Below are 16,339 nucleotides of genomic sequence, written 5' to 3'. Positions count from 1 at the left end.
AAGTCTGAGGTGGCTTGCACTCCCCATGATGCTGTTATTGTCTGTTATTCACCATCCTCTTCTATGTTTTTATCATAAGCAGGCAGCATACGAGGCAGAGGGCGAGGTGCAGCTGGCAACAGAGCCCCCGGCCCCCGGGGCTCCTACCTGGGGGGGTACTCCGCCGGACGTGGCATATACAGCAGATACCATGAAGGCAAAGGAAAACAGCAGGAAAAAGGATACGAGCTGGTGCCCAACCTGGAATTACCTGCTGTCAACCCAGTGGCCATTAAGCCTGGTGCAGGTTAGTGTGAGCAGTTGGGTTGGGTATGCCTGCAGGATGGGGGGGAACACAGAGGTGGCCGGAGAGCTCCTGCTCTGGTCTAAGACCAGCCCATGTGGTGGTGGAGATGGTCCCTTGTCTGGCTCTGGCTGGGCTTCCTGCAAACATGCAGTAGGACAGGTGACAAGAGCATCTAGGAGCCCTTCAGTCCAGAGGAAAAAAGAGCAGAAGCTGCCTCCTCCTGTCCCCTTTTGCACCTCCTCAGGAGGAAGCAGACTTTCCCCTTTGTCTAGTCTTGTACACCAGAGCATGGTAACTAGGAGCAAACTTCCTCTCCCCAAATTTCTTTTCTGTTAATTTCACCCTGGGCAATTGCCTTCCCAAATTTCCAGCCAGGCCAGAACTCTCCCCTGCTCAGTTCTTATTTCTCCAGTTCCATGAATTTGGGAAAAGGACCTGGGGTTTTCCCATGGCAGGAAAGTCCCTGGTTAAGGAGAGCTCCTCGATCACCATCAGCAGTGTGAGCAATGCAGGTGTCCTGCCCACAGCCACCAAGCAACCTACAGCAGACCTCTGAGCTCTGCTGAGCTGCGGGGAGCCAGCCTAAGGGCCAGGGCAGGGTTTGCCTTTTTCTGCCACATCCTCAGCTGAATATCCAGCCTTTGCTTTTTTTTTTTTTTTTTTTTTTTTTAAAGCAGCCTAAGGAAGAGATGAGGGTGAGAGGTACAAGCTCTCTTGTACAAGTCCTCTGGTTTTCTCTCCACTCCTCTCCCCATGCAAATTTTAATTGCAGACCTAAACAGTGTTGAATACTAAAGCTGTAGTGGTTTACCGGGACGTGTTTCATAATGTCAGTGGAAACTACAACCTGCATCTAATGAAAACTCTGAAGAGTTCTTCACAACAGCTGCATGAAATAATGTGAGAAGAGGTCTAGAGAAGTAGGAATGTTGTTAAAAGATTAGGACCATTTCCAAAGGAAGATCTGAGACTTCCTGAGAAAACTATCCACTCGCAAGTAGAAAATATTACCACTATGTATGTTTGTAAAGATACTTCAGGAATTCCAGGTATTACTAAAGGATGCTTGAAAAGTGATTTTTGAAACACGTGCTTGATTTTATCCTAGTATTTATTAGTGGTGTCTGTGTAATTAATTCAACTACCAAACAAAACCTGAATCTCAAGTCTAAATGTTTCTCACTTGAAACATGTTCAGATTCAGATCTCTTTATCTGGTCTTTCCATCTCACGTGGTTCCAGCGCAAGCTGTGAGCACAGAAGCACTTGGTCTCTTTTCTCCAACCAGACCAGCTGACCTGGTAAAAGGAACTACGTGTGAGACTTACCTCTGTTATCAAAAGGAAATTACTCTGAAATCACACTACCACAATGGAGAAGTAGAGAGGAACAGACTCTGCAGTTTCCAGTTTCCATCCATTTAGAAATATCTTAAAGTTCTTTTCTTTACAAATGGTTAGGAAACTTTTGAGACAACACCCCAATACCCCAGCTGCCTGTTTCTGCTTTTCTGCCAGAAGTTACTGCAGAATGGAGCACGTGAGCTTTTGCCTTTTCTTCAGTGGGACATTATCCAGGTTATTTAAAGCACTGATAAAATTGGGTTTAGCTGACCAGGTGGAACTGGTGTAGAAGGAAGGCTGGAAAAAGTCACAGGCAGAAGTCTCTGCTTGAGATAATGGGACATCACCGGAGGTGGAAACACCTCTGCCTAAAAGATCAGATCCCTTGTTGAAGTCTCCGTGATCAAAACGAGAATACTACTTGCTGAGACCTGTCCTGCCCACAGGCAGAATTGCACACTTCCATATTGCTAAGTTTCATCCCAGTGAAAGAAAGCTGTGTGCTAATTTGGCTTCATTTCTGGCTTAATGGCTGCCCCTCTCATAGTTGCCAACATCACCTCTTAGTCCATCTTTATTACTTATCCCATTTTCCTTACGAATACCAGTCCTGCAGAAAGGCTTCAGAGCTGAAGGCTGAACAGCACATTATGAGGCAACGATGGAATTACAAATGTGGTTATTGGGAATGTCTAGCGAAGCACATTTCTTCTCTAAGCAGTGAAGCTCCCCTAGAAGCACACACATACTCACTGCCTCTGAACACAGTTATTCTGCTCAGAGCATTTTCCCTTTATCTGGAAGACCTTAGCTCTAATTATTTTGCATTGTCCAATTTTGGCATGAGGAGCATTCTCTTAAGAGTAATTTCTTTTTTAGTGCCATTAAACAAATTGATGCTGTACCAGAAAGATGGGATAAAATGTATTTAGCCAAGTTAGTCCTGGGAAACATACAGTAGTAAATCAGCTGGTATTTCACAGGGTTGGCCAAAGGACAGGATATAGGCTGGGCCAGTTGCTGCCTGCAAGTTCTGCAGTACAAACTTCACTTTTCTTTCCTGAAGTAACCACACTTCCCTCAATCTCAGCAGCTGGAGCAGGGACTTCACCAGGGCAGTAGGTGCTCCCACCCATCTCTGAACTGAGGCCACACTCTTCACCAGAGAGATGATGGTGATGGTCAGAAGGGGCTATGTAGATCCAGGGCAGGGTTCTGGCCCTGGGACACCCATGACAAGGGGACAAGTACTGGGAAGAGCAAGCAGCACCAAGCCCATCACCATGCACAGCTCCTGACAGCATTTGTGGTGCTCTGACCTGCAGGGAGGGTGGAGGTGCCCCACGTCCCTCACTGGCACATGGGGCTACCTGTCCTGATGAAAGCAGCATGGGAGAGCTGGCATAGCCAGGAGGGAGGGCTGTGTGCTCTTTGAGATGAGGCTCTGGAGACCCTCTCCCAAAACACCTGATGTCTCTGGTCTCTCCTAGTGGCCATCCCTGCGATCAGTGCCCAGTACTCCATGTTTCAGGCCGCGCCACCAGCCAAGATGATGGAAGATGGCAAGATCCACGCAGTTGAGCACATCATCAACCCTATTGCCGTCCAGCAGGACCCAGCCAGTGCAGCAGCTGCTGCAGCAGCCGCAGCCGCAGCTGTAATACCGGCTGTGTCAACGCCTCCCCCCTTCCAGGTGAGTTCAGGGTCATCCCAGTACAGCTCAGGGCTGATTTCTGCTCCTGTTATTTTGTCCCATGTGCCCAGGACATACAGAGAAATTCATCTCATGTAACTTGAGACTCATCTGCAGCTTATATCTGGCAGCTGAGCTACACCTTATATAATTATAAGGGTATATTATAAGGCTATAAAAATATGAAGGGTATGAAAATATTAAAATGTATCTAAAGGAGGGAAACAAAGATGGTGAAGGGTCTGTTGGAGAAAACGTATGAGGAGCAGCTGTGGTCCCTTGGTTTGCTCAGCCCGGAGCAGAGCAGGCTGAGGGGAGGCCTCATGGCGGCCTGCAGCTCCCTCACGAGGGGAGCGGAGGGGCAGGCGCTGAGCTCTGCTCTCTGGGGACAGCAACAGGACCCGAGGGAACGGCATGGAGCTGGGACAGGGGAGGGTCAGGCTGGGGGTTAGGGAAAGGTTCTGCACCCAGAGGTGGTCGGGCACTGGGACAGGCTCCCCAGGGTCATGGCACCAAGCCATGGGTGGTCAGGAAGCGTGTGGACAGGGCTCTTAGATACCAGGTTTGACTGAGGCTGCTCTGTGTGAAGTCAGCAGTTGGACTGGGCGACCCTCATGGGTACCCTCCAACTCAGGACTTTCTGCGACTCCAATTCCAGGGCCGCCCCATAACGCCGGTGTACACCATGGCCCCCAATGTGCAGAGGATCCCCGCCGCTGGCATTTACGGGACAAGTTACGTGCCATTCGCGGCACCTGCCGCAGCAACAGCGACGATAGCCACGCTACAGAAGAATGCGGCCGCTGCCGCTGCTGCCGCCGCTGCTGCCTACGGAGGGTACACCGGCTACATGCCTCCGGCATTCCCTGCTGCCACCATCCAGGTGCCCATCCACGACGTCTACCAGACGTACTGAGACTGTCGGCACGGAGGGCGGCAGAGAAACAAACACTGAAGGAACACTTTACTATTTATGAAGAACGTGCCTGCTGCAAAACAGTAACGTCTGGACTCTGTAAACTGATGCAGAACCTGCAAGTGAAGAATGTCATGGAAAAAACGTGTTTGAAATGTTTTCTACGCTTGAAGTTTTCACTAACTTTTTTAGGCTATTTTTAAAATTTAACACGCCTGTATTCATACATTTCTAAACGACCTCAGTGCATTGAGCCCATCGCTTATGTGCATTTATACGCATCATAGTGGGGTTGCATAGGGTCTTTTTTTTTTAGCAGTTATATTTTCAATATATTTGTGGTATGAAGGTTATTTTTTAGTAACTTCTGCACTCCAGAGATGTCTATTTTGTAGTGCCTTTAATAATATATCTGCTATATATTAAAAAGCACACCTGAGCAGCTAGGGAAAGTTTAAACAATATATTTTGAAGAATATATTCAATATTTAAAGAATACATACCTTAGATTTTTTTTTAAGAAAATAAAAAACAACAAGTATCTTATTTAAAAAAATGTTATACTGGAAAGTGCAATTTGAAAAATGTGCAAGACCTCTGCATTTTTGTGCTGGCATTAATACAATCTGTTTGTTATCATTTGAAATCAAAAGTACTAATATTGTTTTTTTGGAAAGAAGAAGAAAAAAAAAGCCTCCTCACACAGACCTCTTCACAGTGTGATTGGCAGGCTTATAATAAGCAAAGGAAAGGCTCTGAGTTTTCCTTGAGAACTGGATTTTCTATTTATTGAAGCTACCTGTAGTTCAGCCTTGGAGCACGTGCAGAAACGAGCACCTGATATTTCGTGCAAGGTGTCTTGACTTCAATCTTCATCCAGTATAAAACCTAGGCTCTTTTTAAATGCTCTTTGTTTTATTCTTTGAAGTAAATGCTGTAGTGACTGAGAATGTATGCTGTTGTAGGCAAGAGCACGCCTGCTCCTGCCAGCAGGACGTGCAGTGCTGCTTACCCATAGCTTCATCATGTTCTGTGAGAAATTTCCAAGGTACTAGGGGTGGTAGTGATACTGGAATTAATACAGTAGGGCTGGCATCCCTCCCGGCCTCCCTTCCACACTCGACTCCAGTTCTCCGCACCTGGAGTTACGCATGCACATCAGGGATGGGAGGGATTGGACCTGATGATTTAAAGATGTAGAGCTTGTAAATACACATTTTAAAAGTCATTTTATGTTGCAAATTTACATGGTATGTGGTTTGCCACAAAACAAAGGCAGTTTATTTCGATGTTATAAAAAAAAAGTTTGTTTTATTAAGAAGTAAATATATTATTGCAGTGTTTTGTGGCCTGTTTAAAGGCTTTTATTTAGTAGTGCAGTGAATGTAAAGTATAGTAAAATGTTAAAGAAATATCTTGCCCATTTGATGAAGAATGTCAGCTCTGCAAACACTACTCCAGTGAAAGGAGGTGTGAAGCAGGGACTGAGTAAACCATTTTGCTTTGCATTTTATGGTATAAATACCAACTGAAGGGGTTTCATATAAAGTATGTTTTGACAACTGAACCACTTCCAGATCACCTCCAGCTCAGTAAAGTGACCTTCTAATGCATATTTTTCTTGCCTCAAAATTGAGCGGTTGTTTTTTAGGTGCTCTTACTCAGCAAAGCTGAGCTCTATGTAAAACTGTCCAACTGCTATCAGAAGCACTGTGAGGAAGTTAACCATTAAGTCGGACTCTGCTCCTCTGTGCCCCTTCCCCGGAGGCTTTTATTGTCTGTCCCAGAGCTTTTGGAAACGCAACCCTTAGCCCCAAAACCTGAAGGCCCTGCCTGTTTTTAGGGTGAGAGGAGGTGAAGCGGGCAAGGCCTTCCAGAAAGACCCTGGTAAGGATGCTCAAAAAATGCTGGGGGTTCCCTCTAAGGCCTTGTACAGCTCAACACTAAATGCCACCACGGATTGCAGCACATCTCAATGGCCTCCAGGCATAGTGGGCTCTGCGGTCCCCTTTCCAGCCCCTCCACCACAACCACGGCCAACTCAGAGGAGGGACGAAGGGTGATGGTTGCCCTCCCATCCATCCCCTCCCCACTGGTTCCTGCTGCTTGCAGTAGGGACAGAAAGGAACCCAAAGAGGGTGAGCCTCCAGGCCACCACACCAAGGCAGGAGAGACAGGACGCGGGGCCATAGCCTCCTGCCCCCGTCTTTTCCACTTGCTTCTGAACCATTTCATGTACACTACTACTGAGGTAAGTCTGATAACTTGAAATGTGAACATCTTTAGGTTAAGAACAAACTATTCAAAGAAATATATATATATATTATAAAAAAAAAAAAAAAAAAAAAAAGGAAGAAAAAAAAACTAGTGTGCCTTATTCTTGAAAGAGCTGATATTTTAGGTGTTTTATTGTATCTCTGTTTTCTGTACTGTCGGAAGCCTCTGAGTTTATTTAGTTCTTGCTCTATTTACGGTACATTTCTAGGATGTAGTGAATAAAGCATTCTTTAAAAAGAGCGACTGATATTTCTTTGTGACATCCCACTGCCAGGTGAAGCCTGATGCTGCGCAGGCTTCCTGGTGGGCAACATGCTACCTCCCAGCTGGGGAGGGGGTGCTTGGGGCAGGAGGGCAGCAGGGTGCCACAGCCTGCATCCTCATGGGCTCCTCGGGGAGGGGAGATGGCCTGGAGGACAGGACCCATCCCAACATGTGTATGGGGCACCTCACCATTCTTCCAGCGGCCTCTGATCAGCCCCAGACTCTTTTCACATCCAGTTTAAAGACCATGCCTGGATATGAATGGAAGAGACAAAGCTGGTGTCCTCATGCTTTCCATTCACCAGCTGCACAAAACCTCTGTAACCCCACTGTGCTCCCAGAAGTGCTGGGAGCTGGCACTGAGGTGCCCTGTTGAGAGAAAACAGCACATCATTATCATCTCAGCTCACTTTAGCCTTCAAAAGCAGTCCTTTCAGGCACAGATAACTAGGCTGCACCTCTCGGCAGCATTGCAGTCCTCCAGAATACCTGTTTGCTTCCTTGCTCGAAGTCCATCTGAAGAAAATTTGCTGCAGATACCAAGTCTTGGTAGAAGAGCAGTGTGAGGGAGCAGAGTTAAACTCTGAGGCAAAGCAGAAGGAAGGCAGAAGTGACTAAATCAGGCATTAGTGTTAGGGAATAATCCGAAAGAGAAGGAGAAGAGAACAAATATTGCACTTCCTTCCATGTCCCTCATTAGGAAGCAAAAGTATCTGCAACTTCCTTTCTTTAACCATCTTTTCCCACAGTGCCTTCAGGTCAAGGCATTTCATGATAACATGTCTTGGGCTTGCTGGAAGATACTAATCATGAAAGGATCATGAAAGGTTTCCCTGTCTTCACTGTCTCTTTTTTTTTTTTTTTTTTTTTTTTTTTTTTTTTTTTTTCAATTGTGAGTGTGTGTTAGAAAACTGAAAGGCTCTGGAAGAGCCTTTTAGGATTCCTTTAGGAATCCTTTTTAGGATTTGGAGGTGGGAGACAGTCACCTAATTCCACCTGTTTTCCTTGCAGCTTTGGTTTAAGGAGTCTGCATGTCCCAGCAAAACTCCCCAGAACCAGGTCACTGTACATGTATCTTGTTCAGGGACTGGGTAATCACAATGCTACAAGCAGCTTTCAAGGAGAGGTAGTCACATTAGGACTTTACCTGTTGGGCAAACCACCAAGTTACACAGGAAGACTAATGTTTTCCCTGCAGTCCCTTGCTGACCTTACCACTCCCTAGAGGTCCACCTCCATCTGGAGATGAGAAAGAAACAAAAACCACAGCCCTTACAGGTGTTCAGAGCTACACAGACACGCACTCCACAGACATCAGCTTTTTCCAAGTGAGACGAAGAATTGTGCCACACTAAAATGTTTTAGTGGAATTTTCCTCTTTCCCTTTATCCATGCTATCCTAAATTAAAATCAATCTACAGAGCATGCTCTGGCTCTTTCTAAACAGACACTTCACAAGAGAATTTGTTATTTTCCTAGATTGCTGGTTTCTTATTTCAGTGTTGTAATACTGTAATTAATGATTAACCCATCATAAGGTTCAAATATGCAAGTCATTCTCAGGATATTAACATAAACAATGCCAGAGAAATGCAACAGTACTTTTAAGATGACCTTGCTGCCTCAGGAATGTCAGGAGCCTTGGGCATCGTGACAACTCAGAACATTGCCAAGTTGATCCCATTCCCTCTCTGACCATATTTCTTGATGGTCTTGAAGAGCAGACATGCCCTTCTCTGGTTGGTATCAACTTGAAGTGCTAAAAGCAGCTTCGACTTTTTTTTTTTCTGGAAAGAGCACACATTAATACCTCTGTGACACAGCGACTATATAAACACATTAACAAGAAATTCAAGTGGATTAACACCACACTGATATTGCAACATCTTATTTATATAAGCTCTAGAGCTCACAGCATATGAAAAATACATCTTCAGTGCATCTAAAAGGCATGCAGAGTATCCTGTGTTCTGCTCTGTGACTGATGTTACACGTGTAGCATCTCTGGGCTGGGTCCTCAGCAGCTACTGGCAGAGCTTGCTGCTCCCTTGATGCGTATCAGCCACAAAAGTGGCCCATCATGCCGACCTGTAAAACAAATAAAGGCCAGACCTACCTCATCGCAGGGGAAACTACCTCTGCTGTGCATCTGAAAGTCAGCAGAGCCAGGTTTTATACACCAGTGTGTCAATTAAATGCTGAATCACGCTTGACTGAGTTTCAGGGCTATGTCCTGCCTGGAAACGAAACAGCAGGAAGGGTGTTGCAGGGAGAAAGTGGAAGTTAGGAAAAGAAAAAAGGCAGTTTTGTGCATCAAGTCCTCTCTTAACACGAAGACAGGCACCATGAGATTATAGCCATTCAAGATGCTAAAGAGGGGAAAAAAAATCTGGAATTTGATACAGACCAGACTGTAGAAATATCTCCATACAAAATATTTCCTGTCAAGCCAACGAATTAGATCAGATTATTTCTTCCTCCAGCCAGAAGGCCAGGACTGGTGTTTGCCAGTTTCCTAACCAAAGAAGACAGAAACTCAGCCCTGAGGTCCTTAATGGGGCAAAACTAGAGATCCTGCTTGCAGGAGGTGACAAGTCAAGGGCTAACTCTTCATTAGAAAACTGTGCAGGAAACAGCTCAAATGTGCTCAGACTTGTCCCACCTGCACCAAACAGCCCCATCTTTCCAACATGGTGACAGACATCTCCATCTGAATGGGCTGTGTTGGGCAATGCCCTGCCCCATGGCAGACTCTGAGGCTGCTCCTCCGTCCCCATAGGTGTACCCACAGCCACCTTTCATCCTGAGGGAAGATCAGTGGATTGTCCCACCCTGTTAAAAAGTTCTGCTGTCATTCCCAAGGGTATTCATAGAGGTAAAATCACAACCTCTGCTTTGGTTGTGGGTTTGCGCCTACCCTGGCAGCTCCCATGCTTCTGTATGTGACCAGGTTGTATGGTGGTCACCAGACAGAAGCAGTACCACATTTCATGCCCTGGTTGTCCATGGCTGTACTTTTACTTTGAAGCACGATATGCTTTTGTTCATTCTTTCTTACCTCTCTCCAAACCACCACATTTAATTTTTGCCAGAGGTGAACAGGTCTGGCTGCTCTTTGAGCCTGTCCTTGGATGTGTTTGCAATGTCACTGAGGTTCTGTGTCAGCTTGGCCTCTGCCTGCAGTCCGCTTGCTTGTGGGAAGTGGGAAGCCACAGTTAACCAAACGATCTCACTGAAGCGTGACAAAAACTGCAAGCAGCCTACACAAGCCACGGGAGTGACCTCAAGCTGGCTTGCTGAGAGAGAGAGGCATTTAAATTGGTCAGAAGCAAAACAGCCTACACTTACCAGCAGTTCCTTTGTTCCAAAGCTTTGAAACAATAACTGCAGCAAGCAATTCTCACTCCTGTAGCAAATCTGCAGGTTACAGAGCAGGGTATCTTGCAATCACTCAACAAGGTATGCGATAACAAGGGATTACTTATTAAACCTATACGCCTGCACACAGGGCATCCTTAGTTTCCCCAGTCTGTGACTTTTCGTCTGCTGTCCCTTACCAGAGTGTTTTCCAGCCACGTGGATAAGTGAAGGATTCCCTCAAGGCCTGGCTCCACTCCAGGCAGCCAGACATCTCGGCTCACCAGTTTTTGTGTGGGACACACCACAGCCAGTAGCTGCAAGGCTGGCCTCCAGGCTGCACCATGGGGGCACCTGGAGATCGCCAGGCAGGAGCAGTGTAGATGCTGAGGGCACGGCAAGGTGCACGGGAGGGCCCTGTGCCACCCAGGCAGGGCTCTGGTAGGCAAAATGTGGGGTGGCATCAGCACATCAACAATGATCATGTCACCAAGGACATATCCAAGCAAGAAAACACCTGATCACCTTGCCCTTTGTTGTTGTGTAAGTGGTCTAGGCTTCCCCTCCAAGAACTCCACAGAGTAAGAAAGGAAGCAGCATCCTCTGTGGGCAACATTTTTACTTTCTCCTTTGTGGGAGGAATGACATGTACCATCAGTAGGCCCCTACAATTAGTTGTTGGGACAACAACAAAGTCTGGTTCTTCAAACCAGCATCTTCTTCAAACCAGGCTACCTCCACTAAACCTCTGCTACCTTCAGCTGGAGAGCTTCTTGTTACCACCTGAAGTGTCACAGCAAACCCTTCCAAAAGACAAAACATCCAAAGGAGTGCTACAACGTGCGGAGGCTGCACCAAGCCACACACTCTGTGCAGACACACCTCCTCCCACGGTGTCACTGTTGGCCATGCCCTGACCCCATGGTGCTGCAGCAGGAGCTGGAGCACACCCAATGGCCCTCATGCCGTGGAGTAGCCCCAGGAATCATGAGGTGAAGTACGTCAGGATTGCCCTACATCAGAAATGAAAGGTGGGGAAGAGCATGATGTCTGAGTCAGACTTGCAGCCTGAGTCATGAGGCGAGGCATTTGAGGGAGACCAGAGGAGACACATCTGAAGAATTCACCACAGGTATCATTGAGACAAACTGGGAACCTTGACATTGGGGTGGCATCCTGAGGCTTTGGTCTGGGGGAAAGCTGATCAGATGGGAATAGGCATCATACTGTGGCAGGGAAGAAATCATTTCATGTCCTTAGTTTGGACAGACATCCCTCCCTGCTGGAGCTGTCCCCCCACAGAGGGAGTGCAGAGCAGCTCCTCCACACCAATGCACCCAGCACTGGCCTGTCAGACTCGGGACTTTGGCTGGGCAAGCAGGTAACATCCACAAAAAACAGGAAAATGTCTTAATTTGTCTTTTCTGTTTTTCTCTGTTGAGCACTGAGAAGGGCAGCGATATGGGTGTGTTGGCCACACACTCCTCTTTCCTCCTAGCAGCCCAGAAGGGAGATGCACAGAAAGGCTGATCTTGTTTCTGCCAACAGACCCTGTGTTAGTCTTCAAGCCAGACCTCCCTAGAGAGACCTCCTGCTCCATCAGAGGCATGATTTTTTTTTTTCACAGGATCCCACAAAACAGAAATAAATGGAAGAAATAATTCTGTCTGTCTCTTTGGATCAAAAAGCTTATTTCTCTTATGCCGGGGAATATACTGAAATCTGATTCACTCCAAGAGATGGAAATAGCCACATACATGTATGCAAAGTGCCTGAAATTCAAATGAGGATTTTGTATTCACCAGTGAAGTAAGAGGGATGCTTTTTAAATGGCTCTGATGCTGAGCAGTCCTGTATCTGCAAGGTGACCAACACCATCAGTAGCAGTAGGATCATTACAGACATCATTACCGCTGCTGTCAAAGGTGCAATGTTAAGTGCATCACAATTTAGGAAATGGTTCTTTCTTCCCTGTAGGCACCATCAGAGGCTCATTCAAAACCCATCACATGCTTTCCATAAAACCAGACAGTGTCCGTACCCTGTCCAACAAGGCGTTGCCAGTTGTAGTGTACACAAAGTAGTTAAAACACACTGTAGTTCGCATTGTGTTTTTCCTGTTGGTTTCAATCTTTCCTCATATGAAGCAAAAGAGAGTTTCCATGGAGCACAGACCCCAGGCTGTGTCCCATAACAGGGCTGGGATTCACCCACAAGTAAGTGCTTCATCTTAAGCTTTGCTGGTAAGAAAGACTGGGGCTGAGCACGGTGTCAGCATGTCTTCAGCATTCACAAGCATCACTGCCGCTCAGAAGTAATGGATAGACACTCACCACTGCTGGGGCTGGCTTCAGGTGAGCTCCAGCCACAGGGTTCAGAAGTGCTGAAGCCCCAGGATCTGCTTCAAGTGTGACAGACGTGAGCCTACTGCCTCTCCTCTGGGGGCACAGAGCATTTCCTACATATTCCAGTGCCTCTTTGGAAGTGACGATGAAAAAGGCTCTTTGTAAGAGAAGCTCAATTGCTTACAGCCTAGTGCAGGAGCCCCACCAAGGACAAAGGAATCCTTTAAATGAACCTCTACAATTTGTATTGGCAAGGAGAACCAAGTCCTGTTTGGCACCGCACAGTCCCAGAGTCCCAAACTCCTTCTGACCCAACACGCCCTACCCAGCAGCCACGTTCCCAAATGCCAGCCAGGTGGGCCTTCTCCACCACCTTCCCCCGAGCCCCTAGTGCTGCTGTTAGCATGAGAGGTCACCAGCTGCACAAGGGGCTCCTTCAGAGCTGGGGGGTCATTTATTGATGTATGAGATTTTGAGATATGCATCCCATCTGTGTGGCTCACGAGGTTTTTTGAGACGCTGATTGCTTTGTTACAAGCCTGCCATCCGATTTTGTTCAACATTTCGGCTTTTGTATGGCTGAGCAGGAGTTTCTCTCAGCTTGTTCCCTTTGGGGTTGGGACTAGGACAGCACTGAGGTCTTAAAAGATTAGATTTAGGAATAATAAATGATGCATTACATTTAAAAAAAAAATCCACTCCCTGAGAAAGCAAACTTCCTCGTCTTTCTGTGGCGTCTTTGTGAGTGATACGCGGGGTAGAGAGCATACGGAAATGTACAGCACTTGGCACTGCTGCGCCTCAAACCCGTTCTCCCACATTTTACAACCAGCCCTGGCCACGTGACCCACGTGGAAAGATAAACCGAGACATTTAATCCTTTCTTTTTTACCACAAGGAAGTGAATTTTATGTGGTTGTGATCATTAAATTACAGTAAATGATTTGCCCACAAGAGGGAAAAAAAACACAATGGTTTGAAGTGGGAAAGGCTGGGGAAGGGGAGCTGCTCAGGGCCAAGCGCTGTAGCTTGAAAACCCTCCCGGTGAGCTTTACTCTTTCACCCTGGCTGTGGCATTTAGGAAATCAGTCCTGTAACCTCATTGCAGGTGAGGATTGCTCACCACTTGCTTTTGCAACCAGAGTGTTAACAACCACTTTCCAAAAGCCTAGCTTTCGCATCTGCCCTTTGAGTTCAAGCAACAACAATTAACCTCAGGTAGCAAACTGGGAAGTTGGTGAGCACCGTATTACCCCAGAAAGCAGCAACCTTTACAGTTTTTCTTCATCTCCAGAACACCATCAACTTCTGAAAGAAAAGCTTGATGCTGGGATGGGGAAAGCCAGTTCAGCCCAAACACCTGGACACGAGATGGGTCGCAAGTGGGAACATCACAGCTGAGGGCTGTGGTCAGCCAGCTGGGATGAGAAGGCCAGCTGGGGAAATACTAGAAGAAACATAAGACAAGCAGGAAACTTTGCAGACCGTGCCTGTGACTCACTCTGTTTGGCCCATCCTACAGTATCCCACAGTATGCACGTGGACCTTTTCCTGTTAGCTTGCAGACCTGCCCCACAAACAACTCCCGGAGCAAAGGGCAGGGGTAGGGGTGCCCGTCACCAGGACCGTCCTCCCTACAGGCGAGGCTGCATGCTCGGCTTCTGACAACCCCAGCTCTGTGCTTTTGTTTTTCTTGTCTGGCTGCACTCCCATGTGCTAACACAGACCAGCATTTCCTTTATGGCAACATTAGTCTGAGTGTTTAAACAGCTTTTTGCTACAGTCTGGTCAGTTTGGGATGCAAGGAAGCCTTGGTATAACCACAATAACAACCAAGGCTGAAAAGTTCCTATTCACTGCTGTCCCCTGGGATGTGCTAGTGAAGCATCCTCACGGGCAAAGCTGTTTTTGTGTCTCAAGCCCTGTGACAGTGTGATGCCCACACACCCAGGGGTGCTCACCCACCATTTAGAGAAACGCTGCTGCCAGCGCTGGTGCTGGCCAAGCCAGCCACTGAGATGGGTCACAAGGGAGGAGCGAGGGCTTGTGTTTAACCAGGCTCAGCTTTCTGGTGCGGTTTGCCACATCCCCGTGCAAACCGTTGCCCTGGCACAGGGCAGCAGTGAAACCACAGGATGGTGAGGCTGGCAGGGACCTCTGAAGGCACCTGCTCAATTCACACACTAAGCATGGATGCCCACCACTGCCAGCTCTGCTGCTCCCATTTACTCTTGCTGGCAGTTTTTTTCCGGAGAGAATTCCTGGGCACGAGAAGTCTCACGTGCCTGCTAGCAGCCCTGCTGTATCTCCTCCAGAGCCTGCCCAGCCAGCCTCTGATCATTTACTCTTCTCATTCTTTTCTTTCATTGCCCACCTTCTCAAGGCTTAGGAAGGGCAGTGGGCAAGCACAGTCACTGAGAGGAAGACGCAGGACCCAGCACTGGCAGCTCTTTCTCACACCAGGGCAGCAAATACAATTGTTTTAGGCCTTTTCCCCTTCTGAGAAAGCTCCAGCACCACCTCCTCTGGCTTTGCTGCTGTTTCCACAGATGCTGTGATCACCCTTATCAGCCCTCAAGAGGTTTGACTCCAGTTAACTCAAGAAATGATTTTTCATGTGTGTAAAAAGCTAAACCTGAATGGAGAGCTGACTTGGCCACCACGAGCCACGATAGATATTTTCATCTGATCTTAAAATGACCGTGCAAAATCTGACTTTGACAAAACTTAAGAACACCCTGAAATGGCCTGCATAAGATAAGCAATGGCATATAATGCACACAATACTCTTAAAACTCATAATTCGATGAAAGTGGAGATTTCCAGAAAGATCTTTAAGAAGAAACAACTAAAACATCCCGACACCGCACATTATCTTGGAAAAAAGGAGAACATGAAAGATATTTCAGAATAGCCTTCTGATGGCTCATTACAAATTTAAAAGCATTATTATAAATTGTGCCTGGCAAGCTTTCCTCAAGCCCCTCAGTATTTTTGTACTGTTGATTCCACGCTTATAAGAACAGGATTTTTTTGTTTGTTTTTGTATTAATTGCTGCCTGTTTATTCATTAATTGGGTCAATCCATAAGCCCCAGAAGGTTTAAATCCCATAGTGAGTAGAAAGTGTGCTAATTGTCTCTCTGTGCACTTCCAGAATCCTTTTCTTTGGAGTTGGATGTTACCATCGTGATGTGATGGGCAGGAAGATCACCTGGGGCTGGACTGGGCTTGGAGGACTCAGGTTTTTTCACAGAGTCATAGAATCACAAAATGGCTTGGGTTGAAAAACCTTAAAGACAACCCAGTACCACCCTCCTGCCATGGGCAGGGACACCTCCCACCAGACCAGGTTGCCCAAAGCCCCATCCAGCCTGGCCTTGAACGCCTCCAGGGATAGGGCATCCACAGCTTCTCTAGGCAGCCTGTGCCAGTGCCTCACCACCCTCAGAGTAAAGAATTTCTTCCTTATATCTAATCTAAATCAACCCTCTTTTAGGCTAAAGTCCTTCCCCCTTGTCCTATCACTCCACTTCCTGACAAAGAGTCCCTGCCCAGCTTTCCTGTAGGCCCCCTTTAGGTACAGGCTGCCACTATAAGGTCTTTTCCCCACAAGTTTTCCACTTCTGTCATGTTGGAAGTGGGTGCAGAATGAAAGGGCCAACACACAAGTGCATGTGGGAGCACACACCTCCCAAAACAAAACATGAAAGCCGCTCTTTTAATGAAACCAGAAGGGGGAAAAAATGAAGGTAGAGTGGAAAAACCTGCAAGAGGTCAACAAAAGAAACAAAGGGCAGCTTTATGTAATCAGCTATTTCACTCCAGAAATGTCAGGGCTGGTTAAGGCACTGCTGCC

General features: G+C 47.0%; 1 protein-coding gene across 9 annotated transcripts in view; it reads left to right on the top strand.

Moving 5' to 3' along the window:
- Positions 1-6,754, top strand: part of RBM47 (RNA binding motif protein 47) — a 76,011-nt gene extending 69,257 nt beyond the window's left edge. For 8 of the 9 annotated variants that reach the window (XM_084518418.1, XM_084518419.1, XM_084518420.1 and 5 more), the window contains exons 3-5: positions 80-286; positions 3,120-3,322; positions 3,981-6,754. In XM_084518418.1, the coding sequence (XP_084374544.1) occupies positions 80-286; positions 3,120-3,322; positions 3,981-4,238 (668 nt within the window). In that variant the 3' untranslated portion in view covers positions 4,239-6,754. The remainder of the gene's footprint in view (positions 1-79; positions 287-3,119; positions 3,323-3,980) is intronic. The other variant, XM_084518416.1, reaches the window with a different exon arrangement.
- Positions 6,755-16,339: the final 9,585 nt, after the last annotated feature.

Source organism: Aythya ferina, assembly GCF_964211825.1.
Source record: "Aythya ferina genome assembly, chromosome: 4".
NCBI classification, from domain to species: domain Eukaryota; kingdom Metazoa; phylum Chordata; class Aves; order Anseriformes; family Anatidae; genus Aythya; species Aythya ferina.
This window is presented reverse-complemented; position numbering and strand designations above follow the sequence as displayed.